Genomic DNA, 16,394 nt, shown 5'->3' on the forward strand with positions numbered 1-16,394 from the left:
TTCAAAGTTATAAAATTATTTAAGTCTGGGTTTTTTTTTTTCCCCTCCCCTTCATTTTAACACCTTAATGCCCTAGTATTCATGTACATTGGGTTTCACTGTTCAGCCTTTACATGATTTTGTTGTCCTGGGACTTTTTATTAATTAATGCCTTCTCTGTCTTTTGAATGTCCATTAGTTTAAAGGGCTAATGCTACAAGTGTTTAAATCTTGGGATAAAAAAAAAAAAAAAAGAAAAAAGCCAACAGCCACTTTCCAGGGTGGCAAAAGGCTTGTAATAATGATATAAGAAGTACATTATGTAATGCCATAAGTTGTCTTTGGTTTTGAGATGATTTGATCCAGGGGGGGATTTCAGGCACCTGGCTCTGGCAACAGAATCTGGGCTTGTGGCTTCTCTTTTATAAAATGCAGTGGAGAAATAGGAAACTCATAATAAGGAAATCCAGAATTAGGAAACTTTTTGAAAAGCAGCATGCTGAAATGAAATGTAAATGGGGAAGACAAGGGTGAAGTGAAGAGACCAGGAATTTCCTTTTGGAAATCCTCTTAGGATTCCCTTGATTTTTCTTACACTTGTCTTCCTCAGCAAGTTTGGGAACACCAAGACTCTATGTCTGTGAGTGAAGTGCAGCCACACCTGAGTTTGGAGCTCTTGTGGCCATCTCCTGGAGAGTTTCATCCATGCATAGGTACACAGAATTCTGTAAAATCCTGCTTTTCGTCTGGACTGATGAGCCTCGGCTCAGCACGACGTACCGGGCGTGCACTAAGATACCTGACTGAGTCTTTTAGAAATAGCTGGAATATTTCTGCTTCAGGCCCTGTGTTACAGTTAGATTTGTTAAAATAACCCAGCTCCCAGGCAAAGCAGCCCAGTTGCAGGATCGCATTACAAGGCAGGAGAATCAGGGTCAGGCTTCCCATCCCTTCAGGCTGGGCAAAGTCATTTGCAAACCGAGGGCTCCGTGCTCTGCACCTCCAACGTGGCAATCCAGTGTATCAGGATAATGATGAAGGCACTTAGGTCTCTTGGAGAAATGTCATTTAATTATTCATTGTGAACTGCTGGTTGAACTCTGCTGGCTGGGTCACACACGTTTTTGTGCTGCTTTATAAGCAGAGGAAAATCAGGAGGGAATTCAATACAGTGTCCCTGCCTGTTAATTATTTGCCTACTGATCCATGGAAAAACCTAAACATAACAGGCATTAAACTAGCTATTGAAGTTAGCATTAGTGAACAGCTCTGCCACAGGCAAAGGCAGAAAAATGATAAGGAAAAGGCGGTTTATAGGAACAAGTCACACTTGTTTTTCTGTTGCTGCTATTTACTTTGAACATCTTTAGGGGGGGTCTTTCTGATGCTTACAATGCATGGACTAATGGTATGATTGGGTAATAGCTCATTTTCATTTGCATAATTCAAGTGAAACCAACAGTTTTTCCCAACTAAGGGCAGCATAAATGCAGTGCCAGCAATCCCAAGCATGACTGAGTACAGTAAGGGAATGCAGGTGATGATAGTTCATCACATGGCTAAAAAAAACAGAGCAGAAAATAGCTACAGTATCAAAAAAAAGAAAAAATGGAGGGGACGCAGTTACTAATTTAGGTGATCTTTTATTTAAAGGAAATAGCATTTTTTTTTTTAAAGACCAGGTGCATGTCTTGTGGTTTAGAAGTAGGAGGAATTCCACTTAGACATGCATTTGCAGAATAAAGACCTCAGGGGCTGCCAAGTATATTCTTTGCAGATTGTTAAAGCACTCCATGAAAGACTGAGATTCCAGTTGTGAGAAGAAAAGAAACAAAGCCCAAAGTCGTTCACTTTCTGCTAAGACCAGTTTTCTGTCCAGGAAAGGGAGAGTGTACCTACCAGGAGCTCTGACAGAAGGGCAGCTCTGGATTCCCGAGAAGAGCAGGCAAAGGCTGAGCGCACAAAACTTGTGCCACACCTACTTGTAGCCATCCAAGGAGAACAATTTAATTGCTTAAAAATTGAGAACAGGCGTGGAGTGCTGCTAACTTTGCAGCAAGACTAAAGGGTTCAGAATCTGGTCAGGCTCAAATCACTAATTGTAATCATCCCAGTAATTGCAGAAAAGTACTGCAGCTGCGAGGTGATTATGGATTTGTATACACCTCAGCTTCTCCTTTTTAAACCGTGTGAGACAGCGCCCTATTATCTTCCTTTTGTTCCCTTCCTTCTCACTTACTTCTTTGCTTAGCACTGCAGGGGAAAAACACCCTGAAAAAATACTGAGCTCCACAAATGCAATCAAATCCTCTCTTTAAGTGCCAAGGGCTGGAGGTGAGGAGATGAAGGAGCAAATTTCATCTCTTCTCTTGCGATTTTGAGTACTCAGAAGTTGCCTATGAAATGAAGTACTTCAGGTTTCATGAGTGGCTGGTGGGAGGCAGGGTCAGTATCATGCTATCTAGAAAAACAAGAGTGCACAAGGGTAAGATATGTTCAACAAAGATGCTCCACTCTTCAAGTTTGTTTTTTTTTTTTTTTTTTTTTCTGGGAAAAAAGATATCATGCATCTAGATTTGAGTGTACTTATAACCTTACACTGTATTAGTGTAATAAAACAAATTTCTTATCAGTAGAAAATTTTGAAATTTATAAAAAATAAATGGTGGAAGATGTGATTACATTTCAGATTATTTTTCTCTATCTATCAAGGATATTCAGGCATTTGAAAAAGAATGCCAAACTTGAAAATAGAGAGTGGCACTCATTTTTCTGCAAGTCTGTTTTCTCTGCATGTTTCTTCATATTTATTTCTTGGCATTGAATGGGCTGCCCAAATAGTGTTACCATCACCCAAAATGGCAAAGACTAATTCAGTGTGTGACTGACTCTAAGAATATCTCAAGCTGGGTTGGACCCATCAGGATGATGGAGTCCAACTGCTTGCCACTTGCAGAGCCACCTAAAACTAACCATGTGTCGCCAAGAGCCAGATGGTATGTGTGAGATATCTTTCTGTGAATAGGGGAAAGAAAATTCACAAAAGGGGTGAAATGAAAAGAATTGAGAAGGAGCAGGAGGACACCGCTGATGTGTTTTGCAAACTCTATTCTGTGTATGTGTTATGTGTGCCAGCAGTGGTATCAAAAGCTCTTAATACCCCTCAAACAATTTGAAGTTCGAGTTTTTGTTTCTACAAATCACTGTGGCCACTGTTCATGGCCAGTCATTAGCCCTGGACACTAAAATGGGGCGGCAAATTACTCGGTTCTTCCCAGAATTGTGAGATTATGGTTTTGGAAGACAATGTCATCGAACTTTGAGCCATAATCAGGGCACAATGAGGACCAGTGGGGTTTGGGACCTCCTGGAATACATTTTGCTGGCATGAAGAACAGGGAGACCCCTGCATATTGTCCTTCTGTGATGTAAAGAAAACGAGATTCCCTTTTGGTGTGGAGAATCAGAGCTGAGCACTTCCCTTCCCAAAGAAGCAGGCTGGAGATAAAATCCCATGAGATCCTGGTTGTATCTGTAGAACTGTGTCGAGGTCGGGCTTGAAGGCACTTGAGATGGTGTTTCATGTTCAGACTCAGGTGTTTATTGTTTCTTATCAGTGTCACAGCCTCACAGCCACCAGTTCTGCAGCCTTTCATTAGCAAGGCACAAAATGGCCAACTATCTCTTGTTACAAGGTCTTTTAAAACTTAACTATCCCATTAAGAAATGACACCTAGATTGTTTTCCCTTTTAACCCAATAACTGATCTCTGGAAGCCTGCCATGCAGACTTTTCTGTCCAATTACAAAACATCACCCAAACCCAGGAAGAAAAAGGAAGAAGGAGGTGAAAAAGAACAACCTGCCTCTGCCCTAAAACCTCCATCCTGCTTCATATTTATTTCTATATTCTAAAACCCCAAACTCTAAGTTTTCCACCTTGTGATATTACACACTTCTAACCAACTACACACCCATAATCCCAGTGCTATTAATCAATTCTGGAAGTCTTCTCCACAGCCTCAGGTCAAATGCAGTGTTCTATTGTGGGTCTGTGCCTTTCAGCACAAAAAGTTTAAAATTCTCAGCATCCAGTGTTCCAACACAACTGCTGTGTAAGACACCAGTGAGAGCAGGAAACACAGGCTCCTTCAAAGGGACTATATCCCCATTTCAGAACACAAGATTTCTCTGTCCATTTCATCCCTTGGAGATCCCTGCTGGGTCAGGACCCTTTAACAGCTCTAATAATGCCTGGGATGGCAGGACAGAAGCTCTCAGGAGTTTTGCAGGTGTTGGCATGCTGATAGCATGGCAGGGAAGAGCCAGAGGGACCGTGGGAAGCTGAAGGGAAGAGCTTGAAGGCCCCTGAAGACAGGGACCTTCCCCAGAGCAGCAGTGACAAGTGCTGTGCCCAGAATCTCAGGCAGAAAAATTCCAGATTTGGTATCATCTGGGAGGGGGGAAGGGTCAGTAGGCTTTTGAGAGGCTTTGCAGAAAAATACCTGGGCTGCTCTCATTTTTTATTGATATCTCAAAAAGCAGTTACACAGTGGGGAATGTTTTGGGGAGGAATCACGAACAAAATTCTGGGTGAACTTTGCCTCATCCTACTGATCTACGTCATCACAAAAGCTACAGTAAAATTTGCCAGGTTGTCTGTAGCCTGGCTAACCTATCTCTAGGTATTTTGGTTATTCCCTTGAAATCCTGAAATTTGTTGAATGGTTAGGTTTGGAATAATTGATGCTGTGGGCACTTCGCAGCAAGCAAGAGTCATTACAATGTTTCTCATCCCAGGGGTTTTTATGCACATTATGTGACTGTTTCTTGCAGAGGCTGAAGGAACTGAAGCAGAGGGAGTTTGCTCGAAATGTAGCATCTAAGTCGCGAAAAGATGAAAGAAAACAGGAGAAAGCCCTTCAACGTTTGCACAAGCTAGCTGAGCTAAGGAAAGAGAGAACCTGGTAAGTCCATTGCTGCTCAAACAGAAAAGATACTTTTAAATAAGCCCTCCACTGTTAGCTGGTGCTGTGGGATGCAGGAGAGCCTTGGCTGTAGCCACACACATGAATTTTTAGGGTGTTCTGGAAGCATTCTGTGCACAGTATTTGATTCACACTGTGTTCAGGAATGAATGTTTAACACTGCTTTTTCAGCTGAGCTAAAATGACACATATTTTTAGTTTAAAAAAAGATGTGTTTCATATATATTTCATAAAAGCAGGCACTTTGGTTGAAAGCTGAGTGAACTAGGTCATGCATTTGCAGGCTGACACTACTTCATTGATGAGGTGAGGAACACAGTCTGTCTCTCTAGGATGTAACAGATCTCTGCGATTTCGTTTTCAAAATGCTCGCCTGGGAAAGCATCCAGAAACCTAGCTTTAGATCTCAATAGCCAGATTTTTATATTAAAAGGTAAATGCTCCTTTTCCCCTTCTCAGCAGAGTGTTTACCTCCCTCTGCAAAAGCGAGTCCTTGCTACTTGTACTTTTTTGGTATTGTATTTGGCAAGCTGTTGAAATTAGTATTGAACTTGCTTGTTGTGACTGAATTCTCAAAATATGACACAATTCTGACACTGATAAGCCACTGAAAAATGTATGTACTTGTCACAGTGTAATCTCTGGAGAAGAAAAAATGTAGATGCTCATGTGTAAATGTTTTCTCTTTATTCAGACTTCACCCCCCCAAGATAAACTAACAGAGAAGTCCAACCAAGCTGCAGCTCCTGCTCAGAAATAGTCTCTTTGTCTGTAGTTTGGATGGTGGGCAGTGTCCTGAAACAAAATCTGAATGAGCAGGTGGATGGGACACAAATGCTGTGGGATCTGTTTGACAGGAGAAACACAATACCTAACTTTTTAATCTTCTTGTGATAACTCCTGTGGAGACTCTTTCTCCTCCATGAGTGTTTTAACTGCTTATATCTTACACTTGAGTAAATTAGGTATCGTTCCCCCTAAACATCTTCCAAAATATGAATTTTGCATATTGCATGAGAAAGAGGAAAGAGGAATTGACTGTTTTCCTTTCTCCATGCTAGTGAAGCACAGATTTTGCAAGCCTTTGTTGTTTCTGGATTATCTGGGGTTTTTTTTTAAATATCCTTTTGCTAGTTCCTGAAGGAGAATTTCTATCTGTGCCTAATTTATCTATTTCATAATTGCTATTTACTGCTGCTTTGCATCCTTAGAGGTGTGACATAGACAGACACATAGGATATTTTAAACTGGCATTTTCTAGGCTAGTTTTGTAGAAGTCACCATTTTATTCTGTGAAAGAAAGGATATGTGTGTGGGTTTAATATATATTTCAAATTTATAAAGAACTGGGCAAGGCAGGAATTCTCATGAGGAATTCCTTTCTCATAAAACTTCTACCTTAATTTCTAGACCTGATAGGGTAAAGACATTATTCTTCATCTCAGCACTTCTTGGGGTCCTAAATGACTCTTGAAAGTTTTACCAGTGACTCATCAGTGAGTATTGCTCTGCACTGTAACACAGAGTGATTTGGCTAAAACAAACAAACAAATGGTTTTAACATAGGTCCAATACTCTAGTGCTGAGCAGTTTATGTGGATCCTGGAAAATTGTCAGCTTAAACACTTTTTGCTCTTCTCTTTGCTTCCTATTAAGTCAAATAGAACAGATGGGAAGAGGGCATTAAATGAAGAACAGAAGTAGACAGTGATAAATTTTTTCTCAAGAGGGATGAATCACTTACTTTACTTCTGCCAGCTGAAATCCTCTCCCCAGTTTTATTTCTCCATGAAAGAAATTGCTGAGATGGCGATGGTTTGGTCTGTGCACACAAATAGGATGGGAGCTGCTGGGGGATTGCCTGTGGGCAGAGCAGCAGTCACTGGAATGATGACTACGTGGGAAGTGCTCTATGAAGCACTCTCTGTTTTAATTTATTTTGTAACATGAAGGAATGTAAAACTGCAATCTGTAGTAATAGTGTTGTAACCATGATGGTCTGCTGGGAGGAAGAGCAAGATTTCTGTGGAGACAGATAGTTTCTTCTTTGGCCAGCCAGCGTGTCTAGGAAAAGTTAACTACTTTGTAGGAATATCAGTCCTTCAGCTGATAACTTCACATGAAGGAGCTGGAAGCATAATATTTACTCATCCTTTTTTTTTAGTACTAGTCAACTGATCTTTATTATAAAAGATGGCATTTTTTTGTTGTCTAAGTGTACATATCCACAGAGTCTTCCTCTTTCCTTAAAAAGCTCCCTTAAATACCAATGTAATACCGTGTTCCTGTCAGCAGTTCTCTGAACAGTATTGACTCAAAGTTTCATTTTCCTTCCTAGCGCTCCTGGAAGCGGCCCTATGTTCAAATCCACCACAGTGACTGTGCGAGATGATTGCAATGATATCCCCAGAAGTGCTGCCATAGATTCTGCCAAGAGCCAGGATTTCAGCTGTACACTAATGCACGATGCACAGAGCTGCAAAGACATTGCTTCTGTTATTTCTTCCACTCCTGGAGATGCAGGTAGTCATCAATCCGACCCTCACAAATGCGGAGATCAGGTTCAAGGAACTCAAGGACACAGAGTTGGGTTCTCCTTTGCTTTTCCTAAGAAAGCAGCAGTCAAACTGGAGTCTTCAGCTGCTGTTTTCTATGAGTTTAATGAGGACACCTCTATGGAGCATGGATTTAGCAGAAGGAGTAGGTTTGTTCCAGGAACGTGTAACCTTCAGTCTCCTTCAGCAGCAGAAATAGTTGTGTGCCCTGAGGAGAAACACAACTGTTTTCACCCTCTGGTGGAAAAATGCATAGACACAGCAGAAGCTCCTGAAGCTCAGGAGTCAAAAGAGCTGTCCAGTGAAGGGAGCAGGGTGCTGGAGAGCCCAGCTTTGCCTGCTGCCATGTCCCACTCGAAGCAGCTGCTGTCCTCAGACACGGATGGCCACGGTGTGGATGTTAGCACGGCCGAATTAGGGGACCAAAGGCTGGCCCTGGTTGCAGACAGTGCCCAGATCCTGCCCCTGGACGGCAGCGGGCACGAGATGCAGGCAAACAGAGCTTCTGTGCAGGAGCTTGTGGAGGATTGTTCCTCTCTGCAGGATGTTGCAGAGGAAAGCTATAATGGTGAGAACAGTGATCCACCTGCAACTGAAACTGAAATAAAAAATCTGGGGGCTGATGCAGCAGTTCCATCACCGTCTGAAGAAGGTAGTGGAGCCCCAAAGAGCAAACCGGACATATACAAGAGACCCTGTCAGCCCTTTGTTCCTGTTCTTAGCAAATATGGATCAAATATTCTTCAGTGGCCATCAGAAATGTTAATTTACACAAGTACAGACCCATCAATTTCTTATAGCTGTAATCCTTTATATTTTGATTTTAAGTCATCAAGAGCAAGTGAAAGCCAAGAAAAGCCCAAGCATCAACCAAGCATACCTCATTTGCACCATAAAACTGAATCTGATCATATCTTAGTCTCAGATTTTACAAAAAGACCTACTTCAGAGTGTGGTGATTATGAAGTAGAAGTGAATAAAAATGTGTGCAACTATACAATACCCCTGTTAAGTGATGTTTCCCTCTTCAGAAATTGTGACCTTGCAAAAAATCAAAACAAAGTGTCCTTGGATGAGTCATTCAGGATTAGAAAAATAGAAAAGTATCACATATCTCATAACCCCTTACGACAAAACACTGTGATAGATGAGAAATACAACAAAGTCTGGATCAAAGAAGGCCATGAAAAATGGCTTCACAAAAGCAGAAAACGGAAAAGGAGAAGAAAATTATGTCATTGTCATTATCATCACTGTGGAGACACAACAGTAGCAGAAATGGAGATGTCTCCAGTAACTGAAAAAGAAGTTATTTACAGAGATGAAAATAAATATCAGCACCTCCAAAATAATGCAGAGAAGTTCAGGCATGATGCAGGAAATATCTGGTTAAGTGCAGGTGAGGTGCAGCAGTCACAGCCCAAATTCGGCATTGAAAATGGTCCTAAGAGAGTTGTGTCTGCATCAGGTCACGTACACTGGGACAGAGGCTGGTGTGACTTTTGGAGTGCAAAAAACAGTGGCCATCACCATGGTTGTAAGGGACCCCACAGAAAGAGCAGAGCGAGCTCCCGGAGGCAGGCAAAGCAGCTGAGCTCCAGGAGGCACAGCCTCAGGCACTCTAAAAGGTGCTGTAGCTGGAAAGCCAGGAGGTCAAGCTGTAGCCCAGAGCATAAATGTTTAGGACAATGCAGTGAGGAGAAAGGGCTGAGCCAAAACCAGCCCACCAAGAGAGGTTACAGTGTTCTGACAGAAGAACCCGAGAAACCCCACCGCAAGCGGAGGCAGCACACCTATTCCTCTTCCTCGGATGAAAGCTCATGTGGACAGGAGTTATCAGCAGAGGAATATCTAAGGCAAGGACATGCTTTAGGTACCTGTCACAAGGCAAAAGGGAAGCGCAGGAAAAGGAAGACTAGGATCCATCATGTTTTCCTCGACAGGAATGCAAGAAGTGAGACCTCTGAATCTTCCAAAGAAAATTCTGCGAATTCTTCGTTAAATACTTTGGGGGACTTACTGACTCAAGACAATCTAGAGGAAACTAGTGCAGCTCCTAGAGATGAGGATGCAAAAGATAGGGATGAAACAATGGAGCTGGAGGAGAGCAAGTCGCCTCTAGAAAGTGCTGGCCCGCAGGTGCTGGAAGACGATAAACCGACGGCGTGCGCAGCGATGGAGAGTGTGCCGGCCACGCTTCCCGATGGCATCATCACAGCTTCTGCTGCTTCTGCTGCCCCTGAGCAGAGCGCTCCAGCAGCTGCTGTCAAACAGGGTGCTCCCCAAGAGGGAAAGAAAAAGGAAAATGTCAACAGTCGTGAAAATCAAGCTCGTTACAAAGTCCCCGTCCCCAACAGGCACTTGGAACAAACTGCTCCTAAATCCTACCTTTGCCATTATGAGTTGGCCGAGTCTCTACCGCACGAGAAGATGGGTGAGGTGGCCGGTGAATGGGTGCAGTGTAATCCCGGCATATTTAGCAGCCCCCCGCCCTTGCCGTTCAAAGAAGCACATGTAAACAGTCACACCTTTCTAACTACCGAGCAGCTAATAGCCCCCTTCCCCCTGCCCGAGCAGACCCTGCTATTCCCTCCTGACAGCCCCGAGAAGTTCAAGGAGCTCCCGTCGGAGGCGTTTCAGCAGATGGTGCCGCAGACCGTGCTGTCCGGCAAGGTGAAGTTCGCCTTCGCCCCGCCGGCCATGCAGCCCCCGGGGCCGCCGCTGCCGCCGCCGCTGTGCTCTACCTCGGTGACCACCATCCACCACACCGTGCTGCAGCAGCACGCCGCCGCCGGCGCGCTCAAGGTGCTCCAGCCCCACCAGCAGTTCCTGTCGCAGGTGCCGGCTCTTTCCAGAGCGCCTTTACCTCACGTGGCGGTGGCCCCGCGGCTCTGCCCGGCGGGACACGCCGCCTTCGTGGCCCCGCCGCACCTGCCGCTGCTGCCGCCCTCGGTGCTGCCGCCCGGCCCGCTGGCCTTTCCCCCGCTGCCGCACACCGTCTTCCCGTCCCTGCTGGCCCCGCACCCGGCTGTCATCCCCCTGCAGCCGCTCTTCTAGGACACGGACGGGGGGGAAAAAGCCTCCGGCGGAACCGTCCTGCTGTTTCTGCAGTCCCCCCAGCTCAAAGCAGTTCTGGGAACTAAACTGGTTAAAATTTCTTGTTCCTCGGGAAGCATTTACTGTAAGTATAATGATGCAACAAACATTCATGGCAAGTTCAGACCTGTACCATTACTAAAGCACTGAATAGTCTGATACTGATTATGAACTATATATATATATATGTGAAAATCATGTCTTAGAATATGTATAATGTATATAAAATATATTTATAGTTCTATAACTTATGTTGTAAAGTATTCACTTTTTGTTTTTTATCTTTGTGTATTTGCACCTATTTAATGTTTAGACAAAGCTGATGCACTATGTTTTGTACTATGTTCTCTGAAACTGTAAATCTAGTGACAAACTATCTCTTGCAATAAATTTTTGTTAACTACTTAAGTATATCAAAAATCTTTCATTATAAGCCTCATGGATGTTGTTCTTCCATATCCTTCTGCAGCTGAATAGCATCCTCTGCCCCTGCTACGTTGGGATAACCAGGTTTCCTACACCTCAGTGATTTATCAGGGAGGCTCAGAGGCCAGTACCTCGAGGGCAGCTGTCTCACCAGGCCAGAGAGAAAGGGTAATAGATGTGTTTGTGTTAGCAGCTTGATGTCACCGTGGCAAATTCTGCCCATTTGTATTATGTGCACACACTGCTGACTGGTGGAGCTGATCCCTTTTATACTAAACCACAGAAAGGCAATGTAACAAATATAACGCTGGTGATGGAAGGGGAAGAAAGGCCAATATTGACAGCGGTTTGGTTTTGAGGGAATATTGCTTGCAGTGGAAAGGTAGAGCCTTGGTTCCACCAAGCAGTTTCTCTGATGGCACACAGGTCTGTCAGAGAGAGGTCCTTGCTGCTGGGCAGTGTGTGAAGGCAGCGAGAGCACAGCAGCATGAAGGGGAGGTCAGGAAACCCACCAGGGTTTGATACAAATTCTTACCTCACTTCACCCCCCTACTTCCTGCAGCATTTCACTAAAGAAGTAGAATAACACAGAGTAGAGATTAATTGAAGTAATAATATACTGCCATTGTTTCTAACTGTATTTCAGAGACTTCTCCCTACCTCTGCAGCCTTTTCATTGCTGTCAAACCTCACCCAGCTTCAGCTGGTGAAACCTCCTCATTTGCTTTAGCATGAGGTATATCAGAGCCATGCCTGCGACGGTCCAGAATAAAAGCAGAAGTCATTCTGAGATAGAGCCATCCCTCTGAGTTAAAATGAAGTGTTATCATGTGAGTGAAGCCAAGGATTTGCAGCATGAAGGTTAGTGCTAGAAGTAGGCCCTCCATAATAAAAGGTAGGTAGGCTCTCACAGTTAATTACTTCTTTTCGCCTTTTTATATACTATAATAAAATCATATAAAGTTGAACTGAAAGAATAGTGAATTTTAAGTATTATTAATATACATTGCATATTAATAGCTACAGGCGTTAACCGTTTGCAAAGTAATGCTATATCTTACAACATATATATCTGGATCTTATTTTCTGCATCCACAGCATTAGAACCTACCTGTATGGATATTGCAAGTTTTAGTATAATATTTCATTAAAACTATGGCAAACAACTTCTTGCCACTGTGATTACAGAGTCATCTGCTCAAGGGACGTGAGTTCCCCACGTTGTGTGGTCGCAAAGGGCTTATCTATGTTAAAAGGCAAAATGTTGATAAGGAAGAGCAGATGAGCATCCAGGTTCTGGAGAGTGCCCAGATTCCTCACCTGAGGCTGCAGCAGGGAGTGGGAGTGGGGTGCACCCACCCCTGTAATGCCAGGCTCCAACTTCAGGTGGATGCCCATTTCTATTCATGTGGTACCTAAAGAATACAGGACTACGTGACTTTATACTCCTTTATTTCAAGAGTCTGCCTGCATAAGGTGTTTGTCTCCACCACCTCCTGTGGCCGAGCACGGGAATCTCCGTTGGAAGCGGGAGGGTTGTCCTGGGTGACTTGGGTCCCTTGGGTGACGTGTCCTGGCCTCTGCCCTTCTGCCCTCCTCTGTGGGAGGCAGCACGCACGGTGCCCTGCGTTCTGATCTCCCATCAAAGACAAAATCCATCTCATCGTAGAGCAGCACAGTAAGAAAAAAAAGAATTCACACAGGACAAACACGGTTGCACGTTCTGGCAGAATAAAAACAGCCAATTTAAAGTTTTCAGTTGCAATGTTCATTGAAAAATCCCATCTATGAACTTGGAAGTCCACATTTTTTTCACCAAAATGTTCCAACACCTTTGAGTTCTTCTTTTTCCTTACAATTTAAATTATTTTAGGTTGTTAAACAGTTTTAAGACATTGCACAATTCTTTATTATCTACTGTAATTGCTGTTCAATAGTGTATAAACTATTTAAAATAAAAGACTAATAACCATAAAATGTAATAATTTTCTAAGATGGTATTGCCTTTAATGCTAGAACTGTTTGTATATGTGACTTCATATGTAAAAGCAAAAGCAGTATAAAAATAAATCATAAGTTAAATTTCAAATTGAACACACTAAATTAAATTACCTAATGAAATATTCTTTTGAGTTTCTGGTTTATTATTAAATACATAACTTCTAGTAAGTAATATAAGGGTAGTTCTTCTTTTGTATCTTTTATCTGGTATTTTAGATTAAATGTGTATTTTTATTCCGTAAATTGGTAGTCTAATTTAGAAACAAAAACTATTGCAAGTGCTAAATAATTGAATTTTTATAATTCTAAATAAATTCTACCCAATTCCTTAAATCTAAGTAATTTACTTCTGAATTTACAAATTTGCACAGATCTTGACTGTCTATGCTCCTGGCCACTTTGCCAAATTTAGAATTTACTGGGATTTCTTCCTAGTGCAAGCAGTAAAAGTGTTGCTCCCAAAGGGCAGGAATTAGACCTTGGGATCAAGCACTGTGTGAGGTTAGAGAATTTGTGATTTCCCAGAGCAGCTCTGCAGAGAAGTACCTGAAAAGACAGCCTGTTCCACTGAGATGAGGAGAAAATCTTTATTTTGGCCCTTAGAAAGTTGCAGCCTGCCCAGACTGACCTTCCTGGGGGCATTCCATTTCTCAGGTAATGTGAGCCATGAAATAATGGTCCAGAGGAGCTCTTGGGCATGAAGGAATGTTGTGACGGACACTTTGGAGTAACCGGGCTCTTGTCTGGTGTCTCTTTTGTCTGTAAGTACACAGAATTTTTAAAATGTTGCCAATATATGCAAAGAATGGGGTTGTTAATTTGGTTTCCTTCACAATCTAGAAGCTGCACGAGCTGTTAATTGCTGGGGAGAAATCACCAGATTTCAGATTCTAAGGGAGTGAGCGATGGGTTGTAGCCCATGGAAAAGCTGCAGGTCACAGACATTGTGAAGAAACACTTTGTGTGGAGGATCATTGAGTGAGAATGTTTTTACCTTTCAGTTTAATCAAACAACAAAATGGTCATGAAGCAACCTGAAATGTTAACTTTTTATTAGCTGGTCAACTCTTTGTGCTTGTAAGAGTCCTTTTGGGTATGGTATTGAAACAAAGCTTTAAAAGACGATTGGAACATCCAATTCTCTTTACTTCTGTACGTGATGATGTGCTGCTAATACAACAGATCACATGGACATAATTTTTCTGACAAATTTATTTTCTGCAACTGTGCTTTTCCCTCAAAATACTTGTTTTCCATTATGATAATATTTACTTGATATGCTGCAGTTAAAATACAGCTTTAAATATATTTGTTCAGATTCTTCCTTGGTGTAAATTTATGTACAGCTTCTGGCTTTGGTTTGTAACCACCAAAAATCACTCGTGCTGCAATGCCAAGGGTTCTGTTAACTGCCCCAGATTAAGGCAATACATTATGACCACGTGAATGTATTTTGAAGACAGCTCCTTGTTTGTAAGTAAGGTGGTAAATTTTAATCTGATGGGTATTTTGCTGTGGTGCTCAGAGTCTACATGTTCTAAACTCCATACATTCATTTTCTGCTCTCCAATTACTGTACATTGCCTAAAGGCTTGTGTATGTGTAGCAGTGCACACATTTATGCAATGTGCCTACCAGTTGTAAAATATTGCAGTGCTATATTAACTCTCTTTATTGAAAGTAAAGGCATTTTTACTGTATAAAGATCATTGAATATTTTTAAATTAACATGACTGACTATCTAAATGTGTATGTTATTTCATAGATCACTTTGATTTAGTATTTGCAGCAGGCATGGTTTTGTACATTATGTCCTCCCTTCTCCTCTTTACTTCAGGAACACTATAAAGTTTTCTCTTTTTCTCTGTGACTAAGATTATCAGAGTTTATGGGAATTTGCCTATTTATGAAAATGACCCAGGCTATTTTATTGCTTTCATCTGCAATAATTAGTGTACCAACTTCATGAATTATAAGACATCTTATTTTTGCTTCAAGCTTCTGTTTTATTTTATGGATATTATAAAAGGTTGGGAAAATTTCTACCCTGAGTCTAAATTTTGACCTCTTAGTGAATTTCTGAAACCAATGGAGTCTAAGAAAGATTTGCCATTAGTGTTACTGAAGATTTATTTTGACCTGGAGCATTAGGTCTCTTTATTTATTAAAACTGCCTAATACTTGCTGCTTTCAGTTAAATAATAATTTCATAAGGTCTGATGAGGAGCACAATCCAGTAAAGGAAAATTAATCCATTTTTAATCAGTCTTCTTCTACCTTCTTTGTTGTCAAGTTGTTTATATAATTAATGACTATAAAGTTATATCTTTAAGATTTCTGTTCTGTATCATCAGTGTTTTGAAACACGTCCATGCACCTTCTAGTCAAATACCAAAGAGAAAAACAGTTCATTGGAATATTGATTTCTCTACCTGTACAGGCTCACTTAGACATTTTAATAAGTAGACCTACATTAGTACAATATGCAGGTAACATAATGCATCAGTAGTTTTTATTTTTGCTGGGATAAGATCAAAATGTGCAAATCCATGTAGAGAAAAGCATTAGTAAGCTTCAAATGTGAACCCATGATGAATACAGTATTATTTATGAGAATTAAAGATGGTTGCTCTTAAATCAGAAGTGGTGTTTGTTTGCTATGAATGAGACTTTAAAAGATAATTTTTTTTTTCCTCAAAAGAAACAGCAAACAGGAAAATAATTTTGAAAATACTTGTTTTTAAATCAGCTGGATAAAACCTGTGTATTTTTCTCATGGATGAGAAACAGCAAGTGAGTGTTGGACATTCAAAATCCTACATGTTATAAGGAAAAAATTTACACTTCTAGTACAGTCTTACCTTGATGTAATCCAGTGAAACCTGCAGGAGGAATTAGGAGATTCATTTAAATGAATGTATTTGCACTACTGTGAATACAGAGAAAGTGAAGCCTAGCTCAGGTCCAAATTTTTTGTTGCAATCCAACTCAGATTTAACAGCCTAAGGAACTTGACCCCAAACCTTCTTGCATGTAACAGACTCTTCTATAAATGGCTTTTATGTCACCAGAGTGCTGGAAAGAATGACAGTGTAATCCAGTGAAATCTCTCCTCCCGTGTCAATAATGCCTGCTGAAGCAATCACTGTAGGAGATGCTGGAAGGAGGAAACCTGAATTGGACAATGCCTAAATCATACTTTTTCCTTGTGGGATTGTAAGTGGAAATGGAACCTTACTTGCATTTTGGTGTTTGTACATCTCCAGGTGTGCATGTGTGTGTTTGTACTCATGTACCAGGTTATAGGTTTAGGATTCTCTTTTTCCTAGGCGTAGTTAAGTAGTGGTAAG

At 41.6% G+C, this 16,394-nt stretch overlaps 1 protein-coding gene across 1 annotated transcript in view; it reads left to right on the forward strand.

Annotated features, from left to right (window-relative positions):
• ZNF804A (zinc finger protein 804A) overlaps positions 1 to 13,131 on the forward strand; it is a 45,562-nt gene extending 32,431 nt beyond the window's left edge. The window contains exons 3-4 of the mRNA XM_053982449.1: positions 4,815 to 4,945; positions 7,305 to 13,131. Coding sequence (XP_053838424.1) covers positions 4,815 to 4,945; positions 7,305 to 10,578 — 3,405 coding nt within the window. The 3' untranslated portion in view covers positions 10,579 to 13,131. The remainder of the gene's footprint in view (positions 1 to 4,814; positions 4,946 to 7,304) is intronic.
• The last annotated feature ends 3,263 nt before the right edge of the window (positions 13,132 to 16,394 follow it).

The sequence above is a fragment of the Vidua macroura genome, chromosome 7 (assembly GCF_024509145.1).
Source record: "Vidua macroura isolate BioBank_ID:100142 chromosome 7, ASM2450914v1, whole genome shotgun sequence".
In the NCBI taxonomy this organism is placed as follows: Eukaryota; Metazoa; Chordata; class Aves; order Passeriformes; family Viduidae; genus Vidua; species Vidua macroura.